At 38.3% G+C, this 19,859-nt stretch overlaps 1 protein-coding gene across 1 annotated transcript in view; it reads right to left on the bottom strand.

Moving 5' to 3' along the window:
- LOC131197417 (collagen alpha-1(XVIII) chain-like) overlaps positions 1-19,859 on the bottom strand; it is a 102,279-nt gene that overhangs the window by 33,078 nt on the left and 49,342 nt on the right. The window contains exon 3 of the mRNA XM_058181455.1: positions 1,177-1,296. Coding sequence (XP_058037438.1) covers positions 1,177-1,296 — 120 coding nt within the window. The remainder of the gene's footprint in view (positions 1-1,176; positions 1,297-19,859) is intronic.

The following is a 19,859-nucleotide window of genomic DNA, read 5'->3' as shown; positions in this document are numbered from 1 at the left end:
GCAGTTTGCTTAGTGACTGTACTGAAAAATGTTATTTAGAACCATTTTTCACACTTAGGACAGTTGCAGTCAATCCAAGTTTTTTTTAAATTTTGTATTATTTATACATATTGATGTGTGAACAGTTGCAGCATCCCAAATGCTCACATGATTTATATTTGGATGCTTGACAGCTGATTCACGTTTATGACTTTTGCAGTGTCCTGGGATCATGTGATCACCTTCTGCAACCTTCTGACAAGCAAAGGGGAAATGGGGAAACCAAATTCACTTAACATCCATGTTACCAATTTAACAACTGCAGTGATTCACAAAACAAATGTGGCAAGAAACATCGTAAAATGGGGCAAGGCACACTTAACAAATTTCTCACGTAACAACATATGTTTAGGGCTCAATTGTGGTTATAGGTTGAGGACTAACATAACATAAAATAATAACAGAGTTTGAAGGGACCTTAGAGGTCTTCTAGTCCAACCCCCTGCCCAGGCAGGAAACCCTAAACCACTTCAGACAAATGGCTATCCAACATTTTCTTAAAAACTTCCAGTGTTGGAGCATTCACAACTTCTGCAGGCAAGTTGTTCCACTGATTAATTGTTCTAACTGTCAGGAAATTTCTCCTTAGTTCTAAGTTGCTTTTCTCCTTGATTAGTTTCCACCCATTGCTTCTTGTTCTACCCTCAGGTGCTTTGGAGAATAGTTTGACTCCCTCTTCTTTGTGGCAACCCCTGAGATATTGGAACACTGCTATCATGACTCCCTTAGTCCTTCTTTTCATTAAACTAGGCATACCCAGTTCCTGCAACCGTTCTTCATATATTTTAGTCTCCAGTCCCCTAATCATCTTTGTTGCTGTTCTCTGCATTCTTTCTAGAGTCTCAACATCTTTTTTACATCGTAGCGATCAAAACTGAATGCAATATTGCAAGTGTGGCCTTTCCAAGGCATTATAAAGTGGTATTAACACTTCAGGTGATCTTGATTGTATCCCTCTGTTTATGCAGCCCAGAACTGTATTGGCTTTTTTGGCAGCTGCTGCACACTGCTGGCTCATATCTAAATGGTTGTCCACTAGGACTCCAAGATCCCGCTCACAGTTACTACTATTGAGCAAGGTACCATATATACGATACCTGTGCATTTTGATTTTTTTGCCTAAATGTAGAACCTTACTTTTTTCACTGTTGAATTTCATTTTGTTAGATAGCGCCCAATGTTCACGTCTGTCAAATTCCTTCTGTATCTTGAGCCTATCTTCTGGAGTGTTGTTTATTCCTGCCAGCTTGGTGTCATCTGCAAATATAATAATAATAATAATAATAATAATAATAATAATAATAATAATAATAATAATAATAATAATAATAATAATAATAATAATATTTTAATTTTATACCGCCCTTCTCCCGAAGGACTCAGGGCGGTGAACAAGCAGATAAAATACAAATACACACAATAGTTAAAAACATCCCTTAAAAAACTAATTTAAATTTGCCCAAATGTTAAAATAACATACTCCCCCCTAAAATCACAAAACTTTAAAAACCCATCAAATTCAATTAAAATTTAAAGATAAAAATCAGGCTAGTCCAGCCATATGAAATAAATAAGTTTTAAGTTCGCGGCGAAAGGTCCTAAGGTCAGGTAATTGTCGAAGTCCGAGGGGAAGTTCGTTCCACAGGGTCAGAGCCCCCACAGAGAAGGCCCTCCCCCTGGGGGCACTGTCCCCCAGTCGACACTGTTTGGCTGACGGCACCCTGAGGAGTCCCTCTCTGTGGGAACGTACCGGACGATGGGAGATAGAGACCGGCAGTAGACGGTCCCGTAGATAGCCCGGTCCTAAGCCATGGAGCGCTTTAAAGGTGGTAACCAATACCTTGATGAGTTCCCCATCTATCCCCTTGTCCAAGTCATTGATGAAGATGTTGAAGAACCTAAAACAGAGCCTTTACTCCACTGCATACTTCCCTCCATGTGGATGTAGTTTCATTGAGGACTACATGTTGAGTGTGGTTGGTCATCCAGTTTCGAATCCATCTGGTAGTGGTGCTGTCTAACCCACAATTTTCTACTTTATCTAGTAGTAGGTTATGGTCTACTTTATCAAATGCTGAAGTCCAAGTAAATTATATCAACAGCATTCCTCATTTTGTCAAAGAATGCAATAAGATTAGTCTGGCATGATCTGTTTTTGACAAACCCATGTTGGCTTTTGGTTATTACTTTGTTTGCTTCTAGGTGTTCAGTGATTTGTTGCTTGATCATCTTTTCCAGAATCTTCCCTGGTATTGAGGTCAGGCTGATAGGTCTGTAGTTTCCTGGATCTATTTTTTTTTTCCTTTTTTGAAGATGGAAACTACATCAGCTCTTTTCCAGTCCTCTGGCAGTTCCCCTGTGCTCCAGGATTTTTGAAAGATATAGTTCAGTAGTTCTGAGATCTCGTCTGCCGATTCCTTTGGAACCTTGGGGCATAATCCATCCGGTCCTGGTGATTTGAAGGGTAGGGTAGACAGGTGTTCACTTACCATTCCCCCCCCCTATTTTAACTTATGTTCCTAATCTGTTTTTTTGTGGTGCTGTTTTTGATAGGTTGGATTGTTTTTTCCTTTTGTGTAAAGAGAGATGTATTGCATTTGATTCTCTGTTCTTTCAGTTCCATAACCATGTGCATTGGCTACCTGTGAATTTTTAACCAAAGGTTAAAACCAAAGATACTATGCATCTAATGAAATGAACTGGAGTCCATGAATCTTTATGATGCAAAAAGATTATTTTTTGATGAATTACGTTTAGTGCTGGCGCGATCATCCAAAGTAATCCACTAATTTGGATTCATCAGCTTTCCAAATATTGCAGAACCATAAGTTCCATCACTTCCCAAAATTGAATATTCTCAATGGGGCTGACAACTGTTGTGATTCAGATCAGCACCTGAAGTTCCACAGACATTCCATCCTGGCTGGTCATATAGCAGTTAAGATCAGTGGTGAAATCCAATTTTTTTTACTATCGGTTCTGTGAGCATGGCTTGGTGGGCATGGTGTGGCTTGGTGGATGTGGCAGGGGAAGGATACTGCAAAATCTCCATTCCTACCCCACTCCATGGGAAGGATACTGCAAAATCTCCATTCCCACCCCACTCTGGGGCCAGCCAGAGGTGGTATTTACCGGTTCTCCGAACTGCTCAAAATTTCTGTTACCGGTTCTACAGAACCTGTCAGAACCTGCTGGATTTCACCCCTGGTTAAGATGTTTTTTATTTTAAAACTTTCTCCTTTCTAGCTGATTAAATCTTGAGAGACAGTTTGCTGTAGTGGTTAGGGTACTGGACTAGAAACTGGGAGGCCCTAAGTTCTAGCACCAGTTTAGGCACAAAATCAGCTGGATGATCTTGGACCACTCATTCTCTTTCAGCCGTAGGTAGGAGGCAATGACAAACAACTTCGGAAAACTTGCCAAAAAAACTGCAAGGATTGAGTCCAGGTAATCACCTGGAGTAAACACTAACTCTAAGGCACAACAATAAATTAAACAACAACAACAACAACAACAAAAACATCAGCTCTAGTGGAATTAAAATTTCAAAATGTGGAGCTCTAAACCGAAACAGTTTAAGAGGATCACACATTATTCTCCTGAATTTAGTGTCTACTATACGTAAAGAATAGAATAGAATAACAGAGTTAGAAGGGACCTTGGAGGTCTTCTAGTCCAACCCCCTGCCCAGGCAGGAAACCCTACACCACTTCAGACAAATGGTTATCCAACATCTTAAAAATTTCCAGTGTTGGAGCATTCACAACTTCTGGAGGCAAGTTGTTCCACTGATTAATTGTTCTAACTGTTAGGAAATTTCTCCTTAGTTCTAAGTTGCTTCTCTCCTTGATTAGTTTCCAGCCATTGCTTCTTGTTCTACCCTCAGATGCTTTGGAGAATAGCTTGACTGTGTCTTCTTTGTGGCAGCCCCTGAGATATTGGAACACAGCTATTATGTCTCCCCTAGTCCTTTTTATTAAACGAGACATACCCAGTTCCTGCAACCGTTCTTCATATATTTTAGCCTCCAGTCCCCTAATCACCTTTGTTGCTCTTCTCTGCACTCTTTCTAGAGTCTCAATATCTTTTCTACATCGTGGCGACCAAAACTGAATGCAGTATTCCAAGTGTGGCCTTACCAAGGCATTATAAAGTGGTATTAAACACTTTATATGATCTTGATTCTATCCCTCTGTTTATGCAACCTAGAATTGTGTTGGCTTTTTTGGCAGCTGCTGCACACTGCTGGCTCATATTTAAATGGTTGTCCACTAGGACCAGGGGTGAAATCCAGCAGGTTCTGAAAGGTTCTGGAGAACTGGTAGTGGAAATTTTGAGCAGTTCGGAGAACCGGTAGCAGAAATTTTGAGTAGTTTGGAGAACCAGCAAATACCACCTCTGGCTGGCCTCAGAATGGATGGGAATGCAGATTTTGCAATATCCTGCCCCTGGAGTGGGGTGGGAATAGAGATTTTGTAGTATCCTTCCCCTACCATGCCTACCAAGTCACGTCCATTAAGCCACACTACACCCACCAAGCCACGCCCACAGAACTGGTAGTAAATTTCCAGTAGTGGATTTCACCTCTGACTAGGACTCCAAGATCCCTCTCACAGTTACTACTATTGAGCAAGGTACCACATATACTGTACTGTGCATTTTGCTTTTTTTGCCCAAATGTGGAACCTTAACTTTTTAAATATCATGCATCTTTAAATGTTAGTGCATCAGGAAGACTCACTGTTTTAAATGGGTTTAAGGCAATTACATTGGTAATTCTGAGTGTGATTCACATTTCTATTTCACAAAAGCTCAGTGAACAATATTGCATTAACTTGGAAGTTTTGGAGCAAAAAAAAAAAGTAGTTGAAATGTGGTGCTACTAACAGATCTCTGAAAGTGTTAGTCCAAACATTTAGTTCCTCAAAACAATCCTTTCTGTTTTCCCCTTGGCCTCTCTCTGATAAGTGTAAGCCTGCTAAATAATTTAGACTAAATACAATTCTTGGGCGTCAGTGGTGATAAAGAAAGTTTTTGTGACACAGGGCACAGCTTTGGGTTTTGAAAACAATTCAAGGTTGCTTTAATGTCACGGAAACAAAGAGAGCGGAGGTGTTCAGAAATTGTTTACAACGATGGAGGAAAACCATACTTCTTCATCAAAGTTTCTTTTGCAACCAGCAAAACTATATTGATCCCTTCTATAACATATAAAAATGTATATGTTACTGTATATGGATGAAATTATCTTTGAGGAAGAGAGATGACTTTGCCTATATCAAAGAAATGTTTGGGAGGGAAAAAAAATGAAAATTCAGAAATATTTATATAAATTATGGAAGAAACACATTGATTTACATAAATTGACTGTGGTTGAGAATTCTGGGATGTAGCTCAGAACATCTGGAGGGCACTGGTTGGGATGGTTATCGTAACCCAATGTATTTTGCTTCCAGTTCTATATTCTATGAGTAAAGTATTTGTTAATACTTGAATTTAATAAATATAGTTATTGTTTTCTGCTAATATTTCCCCCCTGCCTTTTCCTAAAAAAGCCTTCTCCAACCAAGGGATGTTCAGCAGTATTTTACTGAATTATTTCTTTCAATTCAATATGCAGTTTCTTATTCATGTTTTTCTATTCTTGAAGGTGGCAGAACACTGCATGTCTTCTAGCTTGTGAAATGTGAACAACCATCTGTTTGGTTCACTAGGTAGACTCTGGTTTATACTGAACAGAATGATGGTATGGTAGCAGAATAATAGAATTGGAAGGGACCTTGATGTTTTTCTAGTCCAAATCCATGCTCAAGTAGGAACCCCTATACCAGTGATGGCTAACCTTTTGCAGACCGAGTGCCCAAAACACATATGTGCCGCCCATTTGTGCATGCATGCCCCATGCATGCGCTCTGCCCCATGCACATGCGCACATAGGCCCCCACATGCGTCCCACCCCATGCATGCACACGCACCCCCTCACATATGTTCCACCCCTCTCATTTGTGCAGCAGAAATCTGAAGACCAGCTGGCCGGTGGGAGGCAGGCAGAGCTAAACTGGGGGGGACGGCTTGCATGCCCACAGAGAGGGCTCTGTGTGCCACCTCTGGGATGAGTGCCATAGGTTCGCCATCATGGCCCTATACCATTTCAGAGAAATGCTTGTCCAATTTCTTTTTAAAAACCTCCAGTGTTGGAGTACCCACAACTTCTGGGGGCAAATCATTCCACTTATTAATTGTTCTACCTGTCAATAAATTTCTCCTTAGTTCTAGGTTGGTTCTCTCCTTAATGAGTCTCCATACATGGCTTCTGGCCCTGCCTTGAGGCCAGTAGTGAAATCCAGTTTTTTTACTACCGATTCTGTGGGCATGGCTTTGTGGGCATGATTTGGCTTTGTGGGTGTGGCAGGGAAAGGATAAAATCTCCATTCCCACCCCACTCCAGGGGAAGGATACTGCAAAATCCCCATTCCTACCCCATTCTGGGACCAGCCAGAGGTGGTATTTGCTGATTCTCCGAACTACTCAAAATTTCCGCCACTAGTTCTCTAGAACCTGTCAGAACCTGCTGGATTTCACCTCTGCCTCAGGCACTTTGGAGAATAAATTGATCTCCTGTTCTTTATGGGAGCCTCTCAAATATTGGAACACTGATATCATTTCATCCCCATTCCTTCTATATATTAAACTACACATACCCAATTCCTTCAAATGTTCTTCATATTTTTAGCCTCCAGTCCCCTAATCATCTTCATTGTACTCTTATTTTTTTTTTTTAATATTGTGGTATCCTAAACTGGATGCAATATTCTAAGTGAGGTGTCTATAAAGTCATTATAAAAAAGTAAAAGTAATCATTGCTTATGTTTCTCTCATACTGGCCAAAGTGTGACTGTACTTTGTTTATCAATTTTAAACAACGCTGCAAGTGACATAAATATGACCAAGGCTGGTCACCTCATCTATTCTTCCTTTATCTTGCTAAAAATGTCACATGAAAAGCTCAGTTGATCAAAACAATGATGGGCAGTGGAGTTATATACATAGAATAGAATAGAATAGAATAGAATAGAATAGAATTTTTTATTGGCCAAGTGTGATTGGACACACAAGGAATTTGTCTTGGTGCATATGCTCTCAGTGTACTTAAAAGAAAAGATACGTTCATCAAGGTACAACATTTACAACACAATTGATGGTCAATATATCAATATAAATCATAAGGATTGCCAGCAACAAAGTTACAGTCATACAGTCATAAGTGGAAAGAGATTGGTGATGGGAACTATGAGAAGATTAATAGTAGTGCAGATTTAGTGAATAGTTTGACAGTGTTGAGGGAATTGCTTAGCAGAGTGATGGCCTTCAGGAAAAAACTGTTCTTGTGTCTAGTTGTTCTGGTGTGCAGTGCTCTATAGCGTCGTTTTGAGAATAGGAGTTGAAACACTTTATGCCCTGGATGTGAGGGATCTGTAAATATTTTCACGGCCCTCTTCTTGATTCATGCAGTATACAGGTCCCCAATGGAAGGCAGGTTGGTAGCAATTATATATAAAATGAAAAATGAAATTGAGATAAAAACATATGTATATAGCGAAAAGAGATCTGTAAAGAATGTAGGCAAAGAGAATGGAAAAAATAAAAAGAAGCTATTGAGCATGTTAAGAAAAACAAGGCTGAAAGAGTAGATGAACTAATTAGAGTTTATTACATATTTCAGTTTTTTCTTTTTAAGAAATTTACAGACATTTCTAAAAATCTGTTTTTACTTTGTTATTATGGGGTCCTGAGTGTCGATTAATGAGAAAGAAAAAAAGGATTTCAACAACTGTAGAATCAGGTTGCAGCACAACAAAAATTGACAAAAGTGAAGGGGGTCTGAATACTTTCTGAATGCACTGCATATATGCTAGTATCAAGGATGAGTGCAAAATCTAGGAAGGGATTAGTTTTTGAAGGTTGCCGGAGAAAATGCTTGGCAGAATTGTAATGAAAAGGGGTAATGAGCAAAGTTATTGGAACCTCAGTGCAGCTTTAGCCTTGATTTGGGAATGTACATGCCAAAGGTTTGCTCTTCGCCACGTGGCTGAGAAATTTCAAATATGAGAAAGTTCAGCAGTGAGCAGTAAGAAAGACTAGTGTGTTTAATGTCCTCTTGATTGTTTAATTATTTATGAATAAAATATAGAGAATGCTTTGGGGGGGGGATGTTAGAAGTGTGTTGGTCAGGGACATGAATATTTATATATTATTTGCAGCAATGCAGCGTTTTTGGCTAAGAAGCCACATATCTGAATATCCATCCCAAATAACAAGGAAGGTAATTACAACCAAAAGAATCTATGGTTATCAAAAGCAGTAAAAATGAAAATTGTGTATAAGTGTGTACCTCTACAAATTATATTATGGTTATTATTTACTTTCCAATGTTTCTTCAAACCTGTGACTTGTTCCAGGGCTTGGCCACTCGATATATCTAAATTATTCTCCTTTATAACTAATGGTGATTTCTATATACTTGTGGAAGCTGACAATTTTCCTTTCCACAGAGCTTCCAGTTCATATGATTGTTTATCTGAAAAAAGGAAGAAAAAAGATAGAAATCAGGAGAGTTTAACAATGAGAAGAGCTTCATTCTTTCGGTGAACTCTGGGACTAATTTAGTGAACACTCTGGGACTAATGGGATGCGCAACTATATAAATTATTTAAAAGAAATAGACCAAATAAAAGAGGAGGTGGAGTAATAAGAAATAACTACATCTGTACAGAAATAGAGCACAACAATGATAAAAATGATCTTGAATGCATTTGGGTCAATATTAAATGGGGGGTGGGGAAATGATATTGCCATAGGTCTATACTATAGGCCACCCAACCAAACAGAGGAAGTAGATGAACTTTTTGCTAGTCAGCTAACTAAGTATGTAGGAAGCACATCACAGTAGTAATGGGGGATTTTAACTACCTTGACATCAACTGGGAGACAAACTCTGCACCAAGTGGAAGATCCAACAGGTTCCTAAAAAATCTAGCAGACAACTTTGTTTCCCAAAAATAGAGAAGGGAATGAGGGGATCAGCCATATTGGACTTAACTGTTACTAATAGAGATGAAATGATAGAAGGTGTTGAAGCTACAGGAACCTTGGGGGCAAGTGATCATGCAATATTGGAATTCAACATTATGCAAACACAAGTAGTAGAACAAAGTCAGACTAGAGTCTTGGACTTTAAGAGCACTAATTTCAATAAACTTAGAGAGACCTTAAGAAGGATACCATGGATGAGAATCCTCAGGGGAAAAACAACTCAAAAAGCTTGGGATATTTTGGAAAGTGAGATTATAAAAGCGCAGTCTAGCACAATATCAATGAAGAAGAAAAATAATAGATCTCAAAAGAAACCAGCATGGATACATAAAGAACTAGATAAAGTAGAAAAATGTGGGTTAGACAGCAGCACCACCAGATGGATTCGTAACTGGGTGACCAACTGTACTCAATGTGTAGTCCTCAATGAAACTACATCCACATGGAGGGAAATATGCAGCAGAGTATCCCAAGGCTCTGTTTTAGGCCTAGTATTCTTCAACATCTTCATCAATGACTTGGACAAGGGGATAGATGGGGAACTCATCAAATTTGCAGATGACACCAAGCTGGCAGGAATAGCCAACACTCCAGAAAATAGGCTCGAGATACAGAAGGTTCTTGACAGATGTGAACATTGGGTCCTATCTAACAAAATGAAATTCAACAGTGAAAAAAGTAAGGTTCTACATTTAAGCAAAAAACCCAAAATGCACAGGTACCGTATATATGGTACCTTGCTCAATAGTGAGAGAGGGATCTTGGAGTCCTAGTGGACAACCATTTAGATATGAGCCAGCAGTGTGCAGCAGCTGCCAAAAAAAGCAGTTCTGGGCTGCATAAACAGAGGGATAGAATCAAGATCACGTGAAGTGTTAATATCACTTTATAATGCCTTGGTAAGGCCACACTTGCAAAATTGCATTCAGTTTTGATCGCTACAATGTAAAAAGGATGTTGAGACTCTAGAAAGAGTGCAGAGAAGAGCAACAAAGATGATTAGGGGACTGGAGACTAAAATATATGAAGAACGGTTGCAGGAACTGGGTATTCCTAGTTTAATGAAAAGAAGGACTAAGGGAGTCATGATAGCTGTTAAGTTCGGGAAGTAACGAGGCTGGAGACCAGGGTAGTGACAACAGCTCTTTAATATATGGTGAACCCAGCCACAGGCTGGGCGAAAACCCTCTCCTTTATACAGGTCTGTTGAGGTTTTGACCAATCAGCAACGCGTGTGATTTCCGCTCAAATATTTAAAGGTACAACATGAATACATAACACTCCTCCCCTCCCAGAAAACACTTTGCCTCTATTTACATATTTATTTACATGTTATTTTTCGACGAGTCACGCAAAATAACCTGGGCGCCTCCTAGTTCTTTCTGACCTGCGCGGTTCAGTTCTGGTGGTGGAGCTGGTCGGAGGGGCTGTTTTCTCCTCCCAGCGCTTTCTCTGGGCCAACGGCCCGGATTATTGGTCGACTTTTTTCTTGGCCATCCGCCTTGATTAATTTTTGGAATTTTCCTGCTGCTTCCTCGGGAACCTGATGGCGTCGCTGAACTCTGGGACCTCAGCTAAGTCTTGCGCCTCCCGGTCATTGTTGGCTGTGGATTCAAATTGGTATTGGTCATGATACTGTTTCATTTGGTTCTTTGGTCAGTTATTCGTTTCCTTAACTGATCTATGTGGCGCCTCCACACTCTGTTGTCTGGTAGCTCTACCAATTTATGATTTTGGGCCAGTTACTTTAATTATTTGTCCTGTGAGCCAACTAGGGCGTCCCCTAGTTTCGAGCCCACACCGGTCGCTATGCTCATTTCCTTGTCTTTTCTAGTTCTTGTAACCTCTGGTGTGTAATGGGGTTCAAACGTCAAGTGGGCACCGGAGTTTCCGTCCCATTAGCAATTCGGCTGGGCTTTTCCGTGGCGTGCTTGGGGTTCTGTGCTGGATGGCTAGGAAAAAGTCTATTTTGTTTGCCAGTCACCTGGCTTGAGCCTGGACAATGCCTCCTTAGCGCCCGGACGGAACGCCTGCAAGGCCATTCGAGGGGTGAAAAGGCGCAGAGAGGCATGTCGGATGCCTTCTCTGCCAGGTATTCTTCAAACTGGGCTGCGTGAATTGGGGCCCATTGTCGGACACCAGAGTGTCCGCAACCCGTGAGTTGCAATAGGTGGCGAGGGTTGCGATTACTGCTTCGCCGTAGTGGATTTCATGAGTATGACCTCCAACCATTTAGAAAATGCATCCACAACTATTAGGAATGTTTGGCCGTGAAAGGGCCAGCAAAATCAATGTGGATTCTTGACCAGGGCCCTTGGGGCTTTTCCCATTCTCTGACTGGGGCCGTTGGGGGTAGAGGTCTGGACTTGGCAAGCTTGGCATTTCCTACCCTCTCAGCAATCTCTCTGCCCATGAGTGGCCACCATACATAGCTTCTAGCTAACCCTTCATCCTCACGATCCCTGGGTGACCTCGTGGAGGAGGTCCAATACCTTTCCCTTAACTTTTCAGGAATTATTACACATCACCCCATAACAGGCACCCCTTGAGCTGAGAGCTCATCTCGTTTTAACAAATTTTTTGAACCTTTTCGCCCGCGAGCGGGCCACCCTCTCTGTACCCAACCGAGTACAGTCCAACACAATGTCCGTATGATGCCCGAGCCACTTCCTTAGATGTGACTGGGCCAGAGTCCAAAGAGTCAATAAGTAGGATGGGTGTCCCCGGAGTGGGGTCTTCGGTCGCCCAGGTAGTGGGCAGCATCGGCTTAACGCGCCTGCATGCCCCACTTCTTTTCCTGGTCGATGTTGCAGCTTGTACGAATAAGCGGCTAAGAATATAGTCCATCGGGTCAATCGTGGCGAAAAGCCACAGGCGTTAGCATCGCCAGCCAGTATCCTAGTAGCGGTCTGTGGTCAGTCACGATTTCAAAATTCCGCCCAAATACATACTCGTGGAATTTTTGACCCTGACACAATGGCTAATGCTTCTTTGTCTAACTGGCTGTAGTTCCTCTCTGGGAGGACATCGCTAGAGTAGAACGCTATAGGGCTTCTGTGCCGCTTTGGAAGTCTATGGCTGAGTACAGCCCCACCCCATAAGGGGATGCATCGCAAACCAGCACTAGGGGTAGTGAGTCGTGATATTGGATGAGCGGGCTATCACTTGAGAGCAGGTTCTTTACTGCTTCAAAAGCCCTATTTTCTGACTTTCCCCAAGACCAAACAGTATTTTTCCTAAGAGCCTATGCAGCGGTTCCAAGAACGGTTGCTTTGTTCTTTAAAAGACCGCTGTAAAATTAACCAATCCAGGAATGCCTGCAGCTCTGCTTTGTTTTTGGGCGCTGGAGCCTTCCTAATTGCCTTAACCTTGCTCTCAGTAGGGTGAATTCTTCTTGTCTATCCGGTAGCCCAAGAAATCGACGATTCGAATTTCTATCTGGCATTTGTTTGTCTTGACTTTTAACCGCTGTCCGGAAAATGCTCAAGACCTTTCTAACCGCCTCCCCAGTTCCTCCATGTTTTCCCTGAAATTAGGACATCATCGAAGTAGGGAACTACCCTGGGAGCCCTGCAGTAGTCGCTCCATCAGGTTTTGAACAGCCCTGGTGCCACTGACCCCAAATTGCAATCGGTGCACTTGAAGGCCCCCTGCGCACAATCGCTTGGGCTTCGGCCAGCGGGCGCTCACTGGCAGTTGTTGGTAGGCTTGGGCCAAGTCTAACTTTGCAAAGACTTGCCTTGCCCCAAAGAGTGCAATATGTGTTGCACTACGGAACCGGGTAAGCGCTTTTCTGTAAGGCTTTGTTAAGCGCCGCTTAGTCAGCACAAATTCTAATTGACCCGTCCGTTTTATGGGGTGACGATTGGCGCCTCCCACTTTGTGATCGACTGGCACCAAGACCCTTGATTAATGAGCTTATCCAGCTCCTTATCAATTTTTGGTTTTAGGGCAAAGGACTCTCCTCGCCTAAGCCTAATGGGGCTACCTGGGGTCTAAGTTGAAGGAAATAGGGGTCCCTTGTACTTGCCCAGGCAGTCCTTGAAGACATCTTCGAACTCGTTAAAGAGAATGTCTTTCAGGTTACAGTCACTTGTAGATGCCAGTCACCCCATGCCCAGGGCACGAAACCAGTCTAGTCCCAACAGACTGGGCAGAGTTCCTTCGACGATCGTGATGGGCAGGGTCTTTTGTATGGGCCATACTCGACTCGGACGGAGGTGGTCCTCGAACAGGGATGCGATTCTGGTAGTCGTGCACTGTAGCCGCTTGTGCTTGCAGGTGGCGCCAGACGGACAGCGACTTCGCCAAAGTGTCCCAGGACATGATGGTGATCGCTGATCCCGTGTCTACTTCAAGCCTGCACCGCTCTCGATCTTGGGCTTGGTGAAGATCTTCTTTCCACTTTGCTGAGGCGCCGCCTATAATGACAGTCGCTTGGTTAGACTGCGCTTTCTTGTTTGAACCAATCGCGGGTCGCCTTCCGTTCCGCTTTGATTGGCCGATTTGAATTTTCGGGAAGGTTGCCCTGCAACCTGAGCTATGCCCTTTCTTCCCACACCGCATGTTGCGTCCTTTAAACCTGCAGCGTTGGCGCTGATGTGCCCTCCGCAGCTTCCGACTCGCCACGGTCCTCAGTGTCGCTCGTCCGGCAGACCCTTCCTCATCCTCACCTCACCTTCGGATTCGGACTGAATCTCCTCCTGGTGTACTGGCGCTGGCTTTGGCGCCGCCTTGGATTGAAGAGGCTTTGCAGAGTCTCTGCTGCTTTAGTAGACATTTCATGTGCTCTGGCTTCGCCCAGAGCGTTAGTGTCAGGTTGCTCTTGCTAGCAGTCGCCGCCGAGCGGATGTCTTGACCCTCGGATGAGTTGCTCGAGTAGCACTCGCCTAAGTCTCGGTATCCGCAGTCCTTGGACGCCTTCAGCGCCATGTAGTCACCGATGACTCGCCTCCATCTGTCTACGCCTCCGAATTCAAACCGCTGCACGATTTGGACGGGCCGGTGCGAAATGGTTCTTCAGCAAAGTCTGCAGAGTCGGCCACGATACCGATTGTATCGGCGTTGGCTCTGCCAGGGCTTCCGCAATCATGACCTCCGCCCACAATGGCTTAGAAGTAAGCCCGCTGCGGTTATCAGGGATCCCCTGTAGTTCGTTGGCTTCTAGAAAGCTTTCAAACGGGTCATATATGTTCCCCATTTCTCCTTGACCGGTTGTACGGTGCGGGTGGCGTGTTTGCCATTTCCGCGCTTCTGCCCTGAGTTTGCTGGGTTCGAACTAGCGTGCTTCAGCTCGGTTCTGGTTCTCCTTAGCCTGTTAAGAAATAAAATGATAGAAGAAGATACAGAGTTAGTAAAAGAAATTTGAGATTTTAAATAGGAATTTTTGAATTTAGTAATAGAAATTCTAAATTATTGGCAAAGATGGCGAAGATAAAAGAGAAAGAGAAATTGGAGTTTTGATAGATGATAGAGGTATAAGATGTTATAAAAATTAGAAATGTGAAGTGGTTAGAAATTTTTTCAGAATCTATATTCAAAGAAACCAATTAATGGAAAATTGCAAAGCTATTTAGAAAAGTATGTGGTGAAAATTGATCAAACATATAAGGAATTGATGGAAGAAGATATAACACAAGATGAGATTAATGGAATAATACAAAAATTAAAATTAGGGAAAGCTCCAGGTGAGGATGGATTACCTGTTGAGTTTATAAAGAATTTAAAGAATTAATAATACCAAGATTGCAAAATTATTCAATGGAATATTACATGGTGGAAGCTTATTCATGGAATAGACGATATCCTAATTCCTAAACCAGATAAAGATTTAGAAAGTTGAGTCCTATTATTTCTTTAATTAATCAGGATGCAAAGATATTTACTGCTATTATAAGTAATAGATTAAATAGATTTATAGATAGATATAAGTTATAATCAAGTAGGTTTGTGAAGGTAGATACATGAGTGATATTGTTAGAAGAGTATTAAATATTATAGATGTAGCTGAATATAATGGTGATAAAATTGGTATAGTATCATTGGATATTTTAAAGCTTTTGATTCTGTACAATGAGGAAACAATTAAAGTCATTATGGTATAAAAGTTTTTCATGTTTTTTGTGCAAAAGATACTGAGTTAAATTTGAAGAATAGAGATAACAGGAAGGCCCTGTCTATTTATTATATTTTCTGATATGGTTAGGGTGTGCATTAATTTATTTTTAAATTATTTGCGCTAGAGAAGAAAGAGATTTTTAAAATAAACTCTGTTATCAAATACATTTTGTTTTCTGTGTCTTTAGAGCTATTTTGATAAGATTTTTTGGTTTTGAACTTATTACAGATTATAAACACTGATTTATAAGATTAAATTTTTTTTCTTTTTTTAAAGACATGGCTTTAGATTGATCAAGATTTTTTAGTGTTTTGTAAAATATTAGCGTGATATTTTTGGCGGATGATAAAGAAATGTTTTGGTATAGAGGTGAAAGGAATGAGTGATTTTGATTATTTAAAAATGGATACAGGGCAGATTTGGGGTTTAATTGATTTAGAGAATGGTAGAAAATTAATAGAATTACTCATTTTTTAGTTGGCTGGATGAATAAAATATTTTCAAGGGTAAGAAATATTAGAATTTAAAAAACTAGGATTTATAGAAAATTAATGATAAATGGTATTTTAATTTAGATTTTTTCTTGAATTATAAATTAATGTAAGATACATAATGGTAAGAGGAAAATTTCTAAGAAAAAAAAAAGTGATTTGCTTGCATGTCAAAAGATTTGCTAAAAAAAAAGGATGGATGGATATGGAATAAGGAAATGGATTGATGGATGAAGCGAATTCTGATAAAATCAATGTTTGAATAGGTGTGAAACAGTCATTCTTTCTTTTGTCTCTGAGATTTTTAAATCATAGAATTGAGCTAAAGATTATTTTGGTAAAAGAAGATTTGCTCTTTTGAGAATATCTTAAATGCCTTAAAAAAGTACAGAGATTTCTCCTCAAGGTTTATGGGTTAAAGTACAGAGATTTCTTTGGTCCTGAGTCCTTGAAATATCATACAAGGTTAATAAATTATATTTTATTGATGAGTTTTCATCCTGAAATTGATTAACATGTACCATCATATGCTGATAGTATAGTGTTAACAACATCTGTAAAAATATATGAGCATGACACTAAGTTTTTCTATATTTTATTGAAAAACTTCCATCATGCTTTCTGAAACAAAATTATTATATTATATGTGATTTGATATTTCAGTTAATAAATACCATTTAATGAGCTTCTTTTCTTTTCAGCAGAAATGAATTACAATTTAAAGAACTTTATTACTTTATATTCATTTTTAAGTATAGATTTTAGATTTTTAAACAAATATAGGAGCTTTTATATCTTTCAAGTTATTCATATTAAAGGATATAATGGTTTCAATATCATTTGCTTGAGCGGGAGTGAATTTTAGATTCAGGCTTTGTTTAGATGGAATCCTTTTTTTGATATTTTTTTTCTAAAAAAAGATTTATTAAATGAAGGAAAGAAAATTGTTTAAGAAAAATTGTTAGATATTTTTAAGTTAAAAGAGATAATGTAGGAAATTTTTAGCTGCTGTCTATGGGTTTAATATAGATGTAAAAAAAAAAAGATGGTTATGAAATTAATTTTGAAAGAGAATTATATTTTCATTGGTGTCATAAAGATTTGTGCTGGGCTTAGTGCTTAAATTTATTAAAATGGTTTAAGTAAAAATTTTCATGCTTGAGAAAATTTAAAAATAGAAATGTTGTTGAAGAATATAATTCATTCATTATTAGAGAATAGAATAAAATTTTATTTTTATTAGATTATTATTCATTTTATTTTACAATGAAATAATTATATAAATATAAAATTGTACATAAAAGAATAAATAAAAGGAAATTAGGAAAATATGGTGCTCTTATAAAATAAATTGGAATTATAATACAGATAGTCTTTGGTTAATTTTTTTAAAGACCAATATGATTAGGATTAAAGTTATAAAGAATTTTAATTAATAATTCAATTGATCTATTGTGTTCTTTATTTTATTGTGGTTATATAATTAAAAGTACATTGTTATAATTTTAGATATATATTAAAAAGTAGATTTAAATCTAAGTAGAATATTTTTTATTTTATTGTTTTGAAATAAATATTATATTATTTTAGTATTTTATAGTGAATAGATATATGAAGATATAATAATAGTTTTAGTTTTGATAAAATTGGTTTAAATTTATTAAAGAATGATTCTGTAATTGTGAGCTTTAGGCTTTGGTAATAAGTTTATACATGTTATTTCAAAATTGAAAGCAGTGCAAGAGTGAAGGTGAATGGAATATTAACTGAAGAGATAAAATTAGAAGCTGTATGGACAAGGATGTCCCTGTCCCCAACATTATTTTTATTGGCTATGGAAATATTGACAAAATGATAGAAAAGATGAAGAATTAGAAGGATATAAGGGTATAAGATAAATTTGTATCAGATGATACTTTAATTATTTTGAAAAATGTAGAAAGATTTGAAAAGATATATAAGCATTTGATAGAATTTGAGGAAATGACAGGATTGAAAGTAAATTGGTCAAAGTCAGAATTATTGATGGATAGTAATGGTAATGAGTCTGAGAATATGCAAAACAATTTGGGATAAGGATTAAAACACATTGAAATATTTGGGTATAGTGCTTTCACTTAAGGTTAAAGAATTGAAAAACTTAATTATGATGTGGTGATTAACGAAATTGAGAAGAAGATAGATAAATATAAAATTTTAAAGTTGTCTTGGTTTGGTAGAATTGCAATGTAAGATGATGTTGCTGCCCAAGTTCAACTTTTTATTAGATGCTACCACTAAATTTGACAGAAAGATATTGAAGGATATCAGAAAAACTGGATAAATTTTGCAATGGTGGCAAAAGACCTAGATTAGTGAAGAAAATGTGGTATCAAAATCAAAAGGAAGGTGGATTAGGAATCCCAAATTATTTAATTATTACTGTCGTATGGTATCCGGATAGTGGTAAAAATACTTAAAGGTGAAGATAACTATTGGAGAGACTTAGAGTTAAGGATATAGAAATTTGGATCAAGGTGGTTTTAGATAAAGCAAATTTAAAATGTGTAAGTAGAAGTTATTGGTTAAAGGGATTAAGTAAAATGTGGAACAAATTTGTTAAAATTTTAATTCGGATATAATCTTTTGGGGAGACAACTGGAATTTGGCGATTAAAAATAATATAAAGCGTAATGAAGTGATTAAAGAGGAAAATATAGAAATTATTAGAGATTGGATAAAGTTATGGAAATGAAAGGAGGAATAAAGAAATTATTGAAAATTAGGGTTAAGTTGGTTTGAAAAATACAGATAGAAAAATGGACAAAAAACTAAGGAAAATTATTCGATAAATAGATGTGAAACTGAATTTGAATATTTAGTATCTCGGATTATGAAAGATGAAATTGGGCTAAAGGGACTCGTTAGTAGGGTTTATAAGATTATAAATTCTGATGAAAATTACAAAAGTGATGAGGACAAATTGGGAAAAAGATCTTAATATTGAAATACCAGAATCAGATTGGAATGTGAATTGGAAGAGTAGAATTATGAGAACTTTATCTATAAGTTAAAGAGCACAATTATAAAGTTGTTTGGAAATGGTATTTGACTCAGTAAGATTGTCACAAATGGATAAAAATTAGTAAAAATGTTGGAGATGTGAGATGGAATTGGGGACTTATGAACATATGTGGTATAATTGTGATAAGGTTAAAAAGTTTTGGCAACAATTGGAAAATGATATTTGAAATGATGGGAAGTAATAACATTGAGAGTGGAAACTATATTATTGTTGGTAATTAAGAAATAGAATTAACAAAATATGAAAAGAATTGATTAGAATTATGATTATAATAGGTAGAATTATAATAGCTAGATATTGGAAACTAGATGTGATTTTTAGAATAGAAGAGTGGAATTCTGAAATGTGGAAATTAGCTTTAAATGATAAAATGACATGTGATATTAAAATTAGAAGTGGTGTATATAAAGAAGATATTTTCTGGAAGACTTGGAAACCATTTGTGGACTTTGCGCTTGGAACATTGGACACTTCAGTACCTGTACCTCGAGAACGTGGATTTTGGCAATCATGAGGATATATCCGAAGACCCAAATCTTCCTTTTATGTATAGCACAAGGGTATAATAATGTATTTTTTTTTGTTTGTTTGTTGTAAAAAAAGTAATAAAAAAAAAACAATGAGAAATTTGGGTTAGAAATGTTAAATTCACGCAGGCACAGAATCTGAGGGAAAATTTTTATAAAATGTTTTATAGATGGCATCTAGATCCCTTATCATGTATGTATCCAGAAACAAGCAAGCAAAATGTGAGATGTAATTGTGATGATCCACATGTTTTCACATTTTGGACTTGAAGGACATAAAGGCTTGGATAAAAATTTGGTGGATTTTACAAAATGTTCTGAAAAGAAGGTTCCTGTATTTTTCTTAGAATTATAGGATTGAGTAATTGAGACTAAATTGATTTTAAATCTAATAACGCAGCAAGATCTAATATGACAATATTGGAAGAAAAATAAAGTACCAACAATAGAAGAATGGATATTGCAAAATTTGCCTTTGGCTGAGATGGTTAACATACCTCTTTTGAAAGATCCAATACTGCAAGAAA

Source organism: Ahaetulla prasina, chromosome 4 (assembly GCF_028640845.1).
Source record: "Ahaetulla prasina isolate Xishuangbanna chromosome 4, ASM2864084v1, whole genome shotgun sequence".
Taxonomy (NCBI): domain Eukaryota; kingdom Metazoa; phylum Chordata; class Lepidosauria; order Squamata; family Colubridae; genus Ahaetulla; species Ahaetulla prasina.
This window is presented reverse-complemented; position numbering and strand designations above follow the sequence as displayed.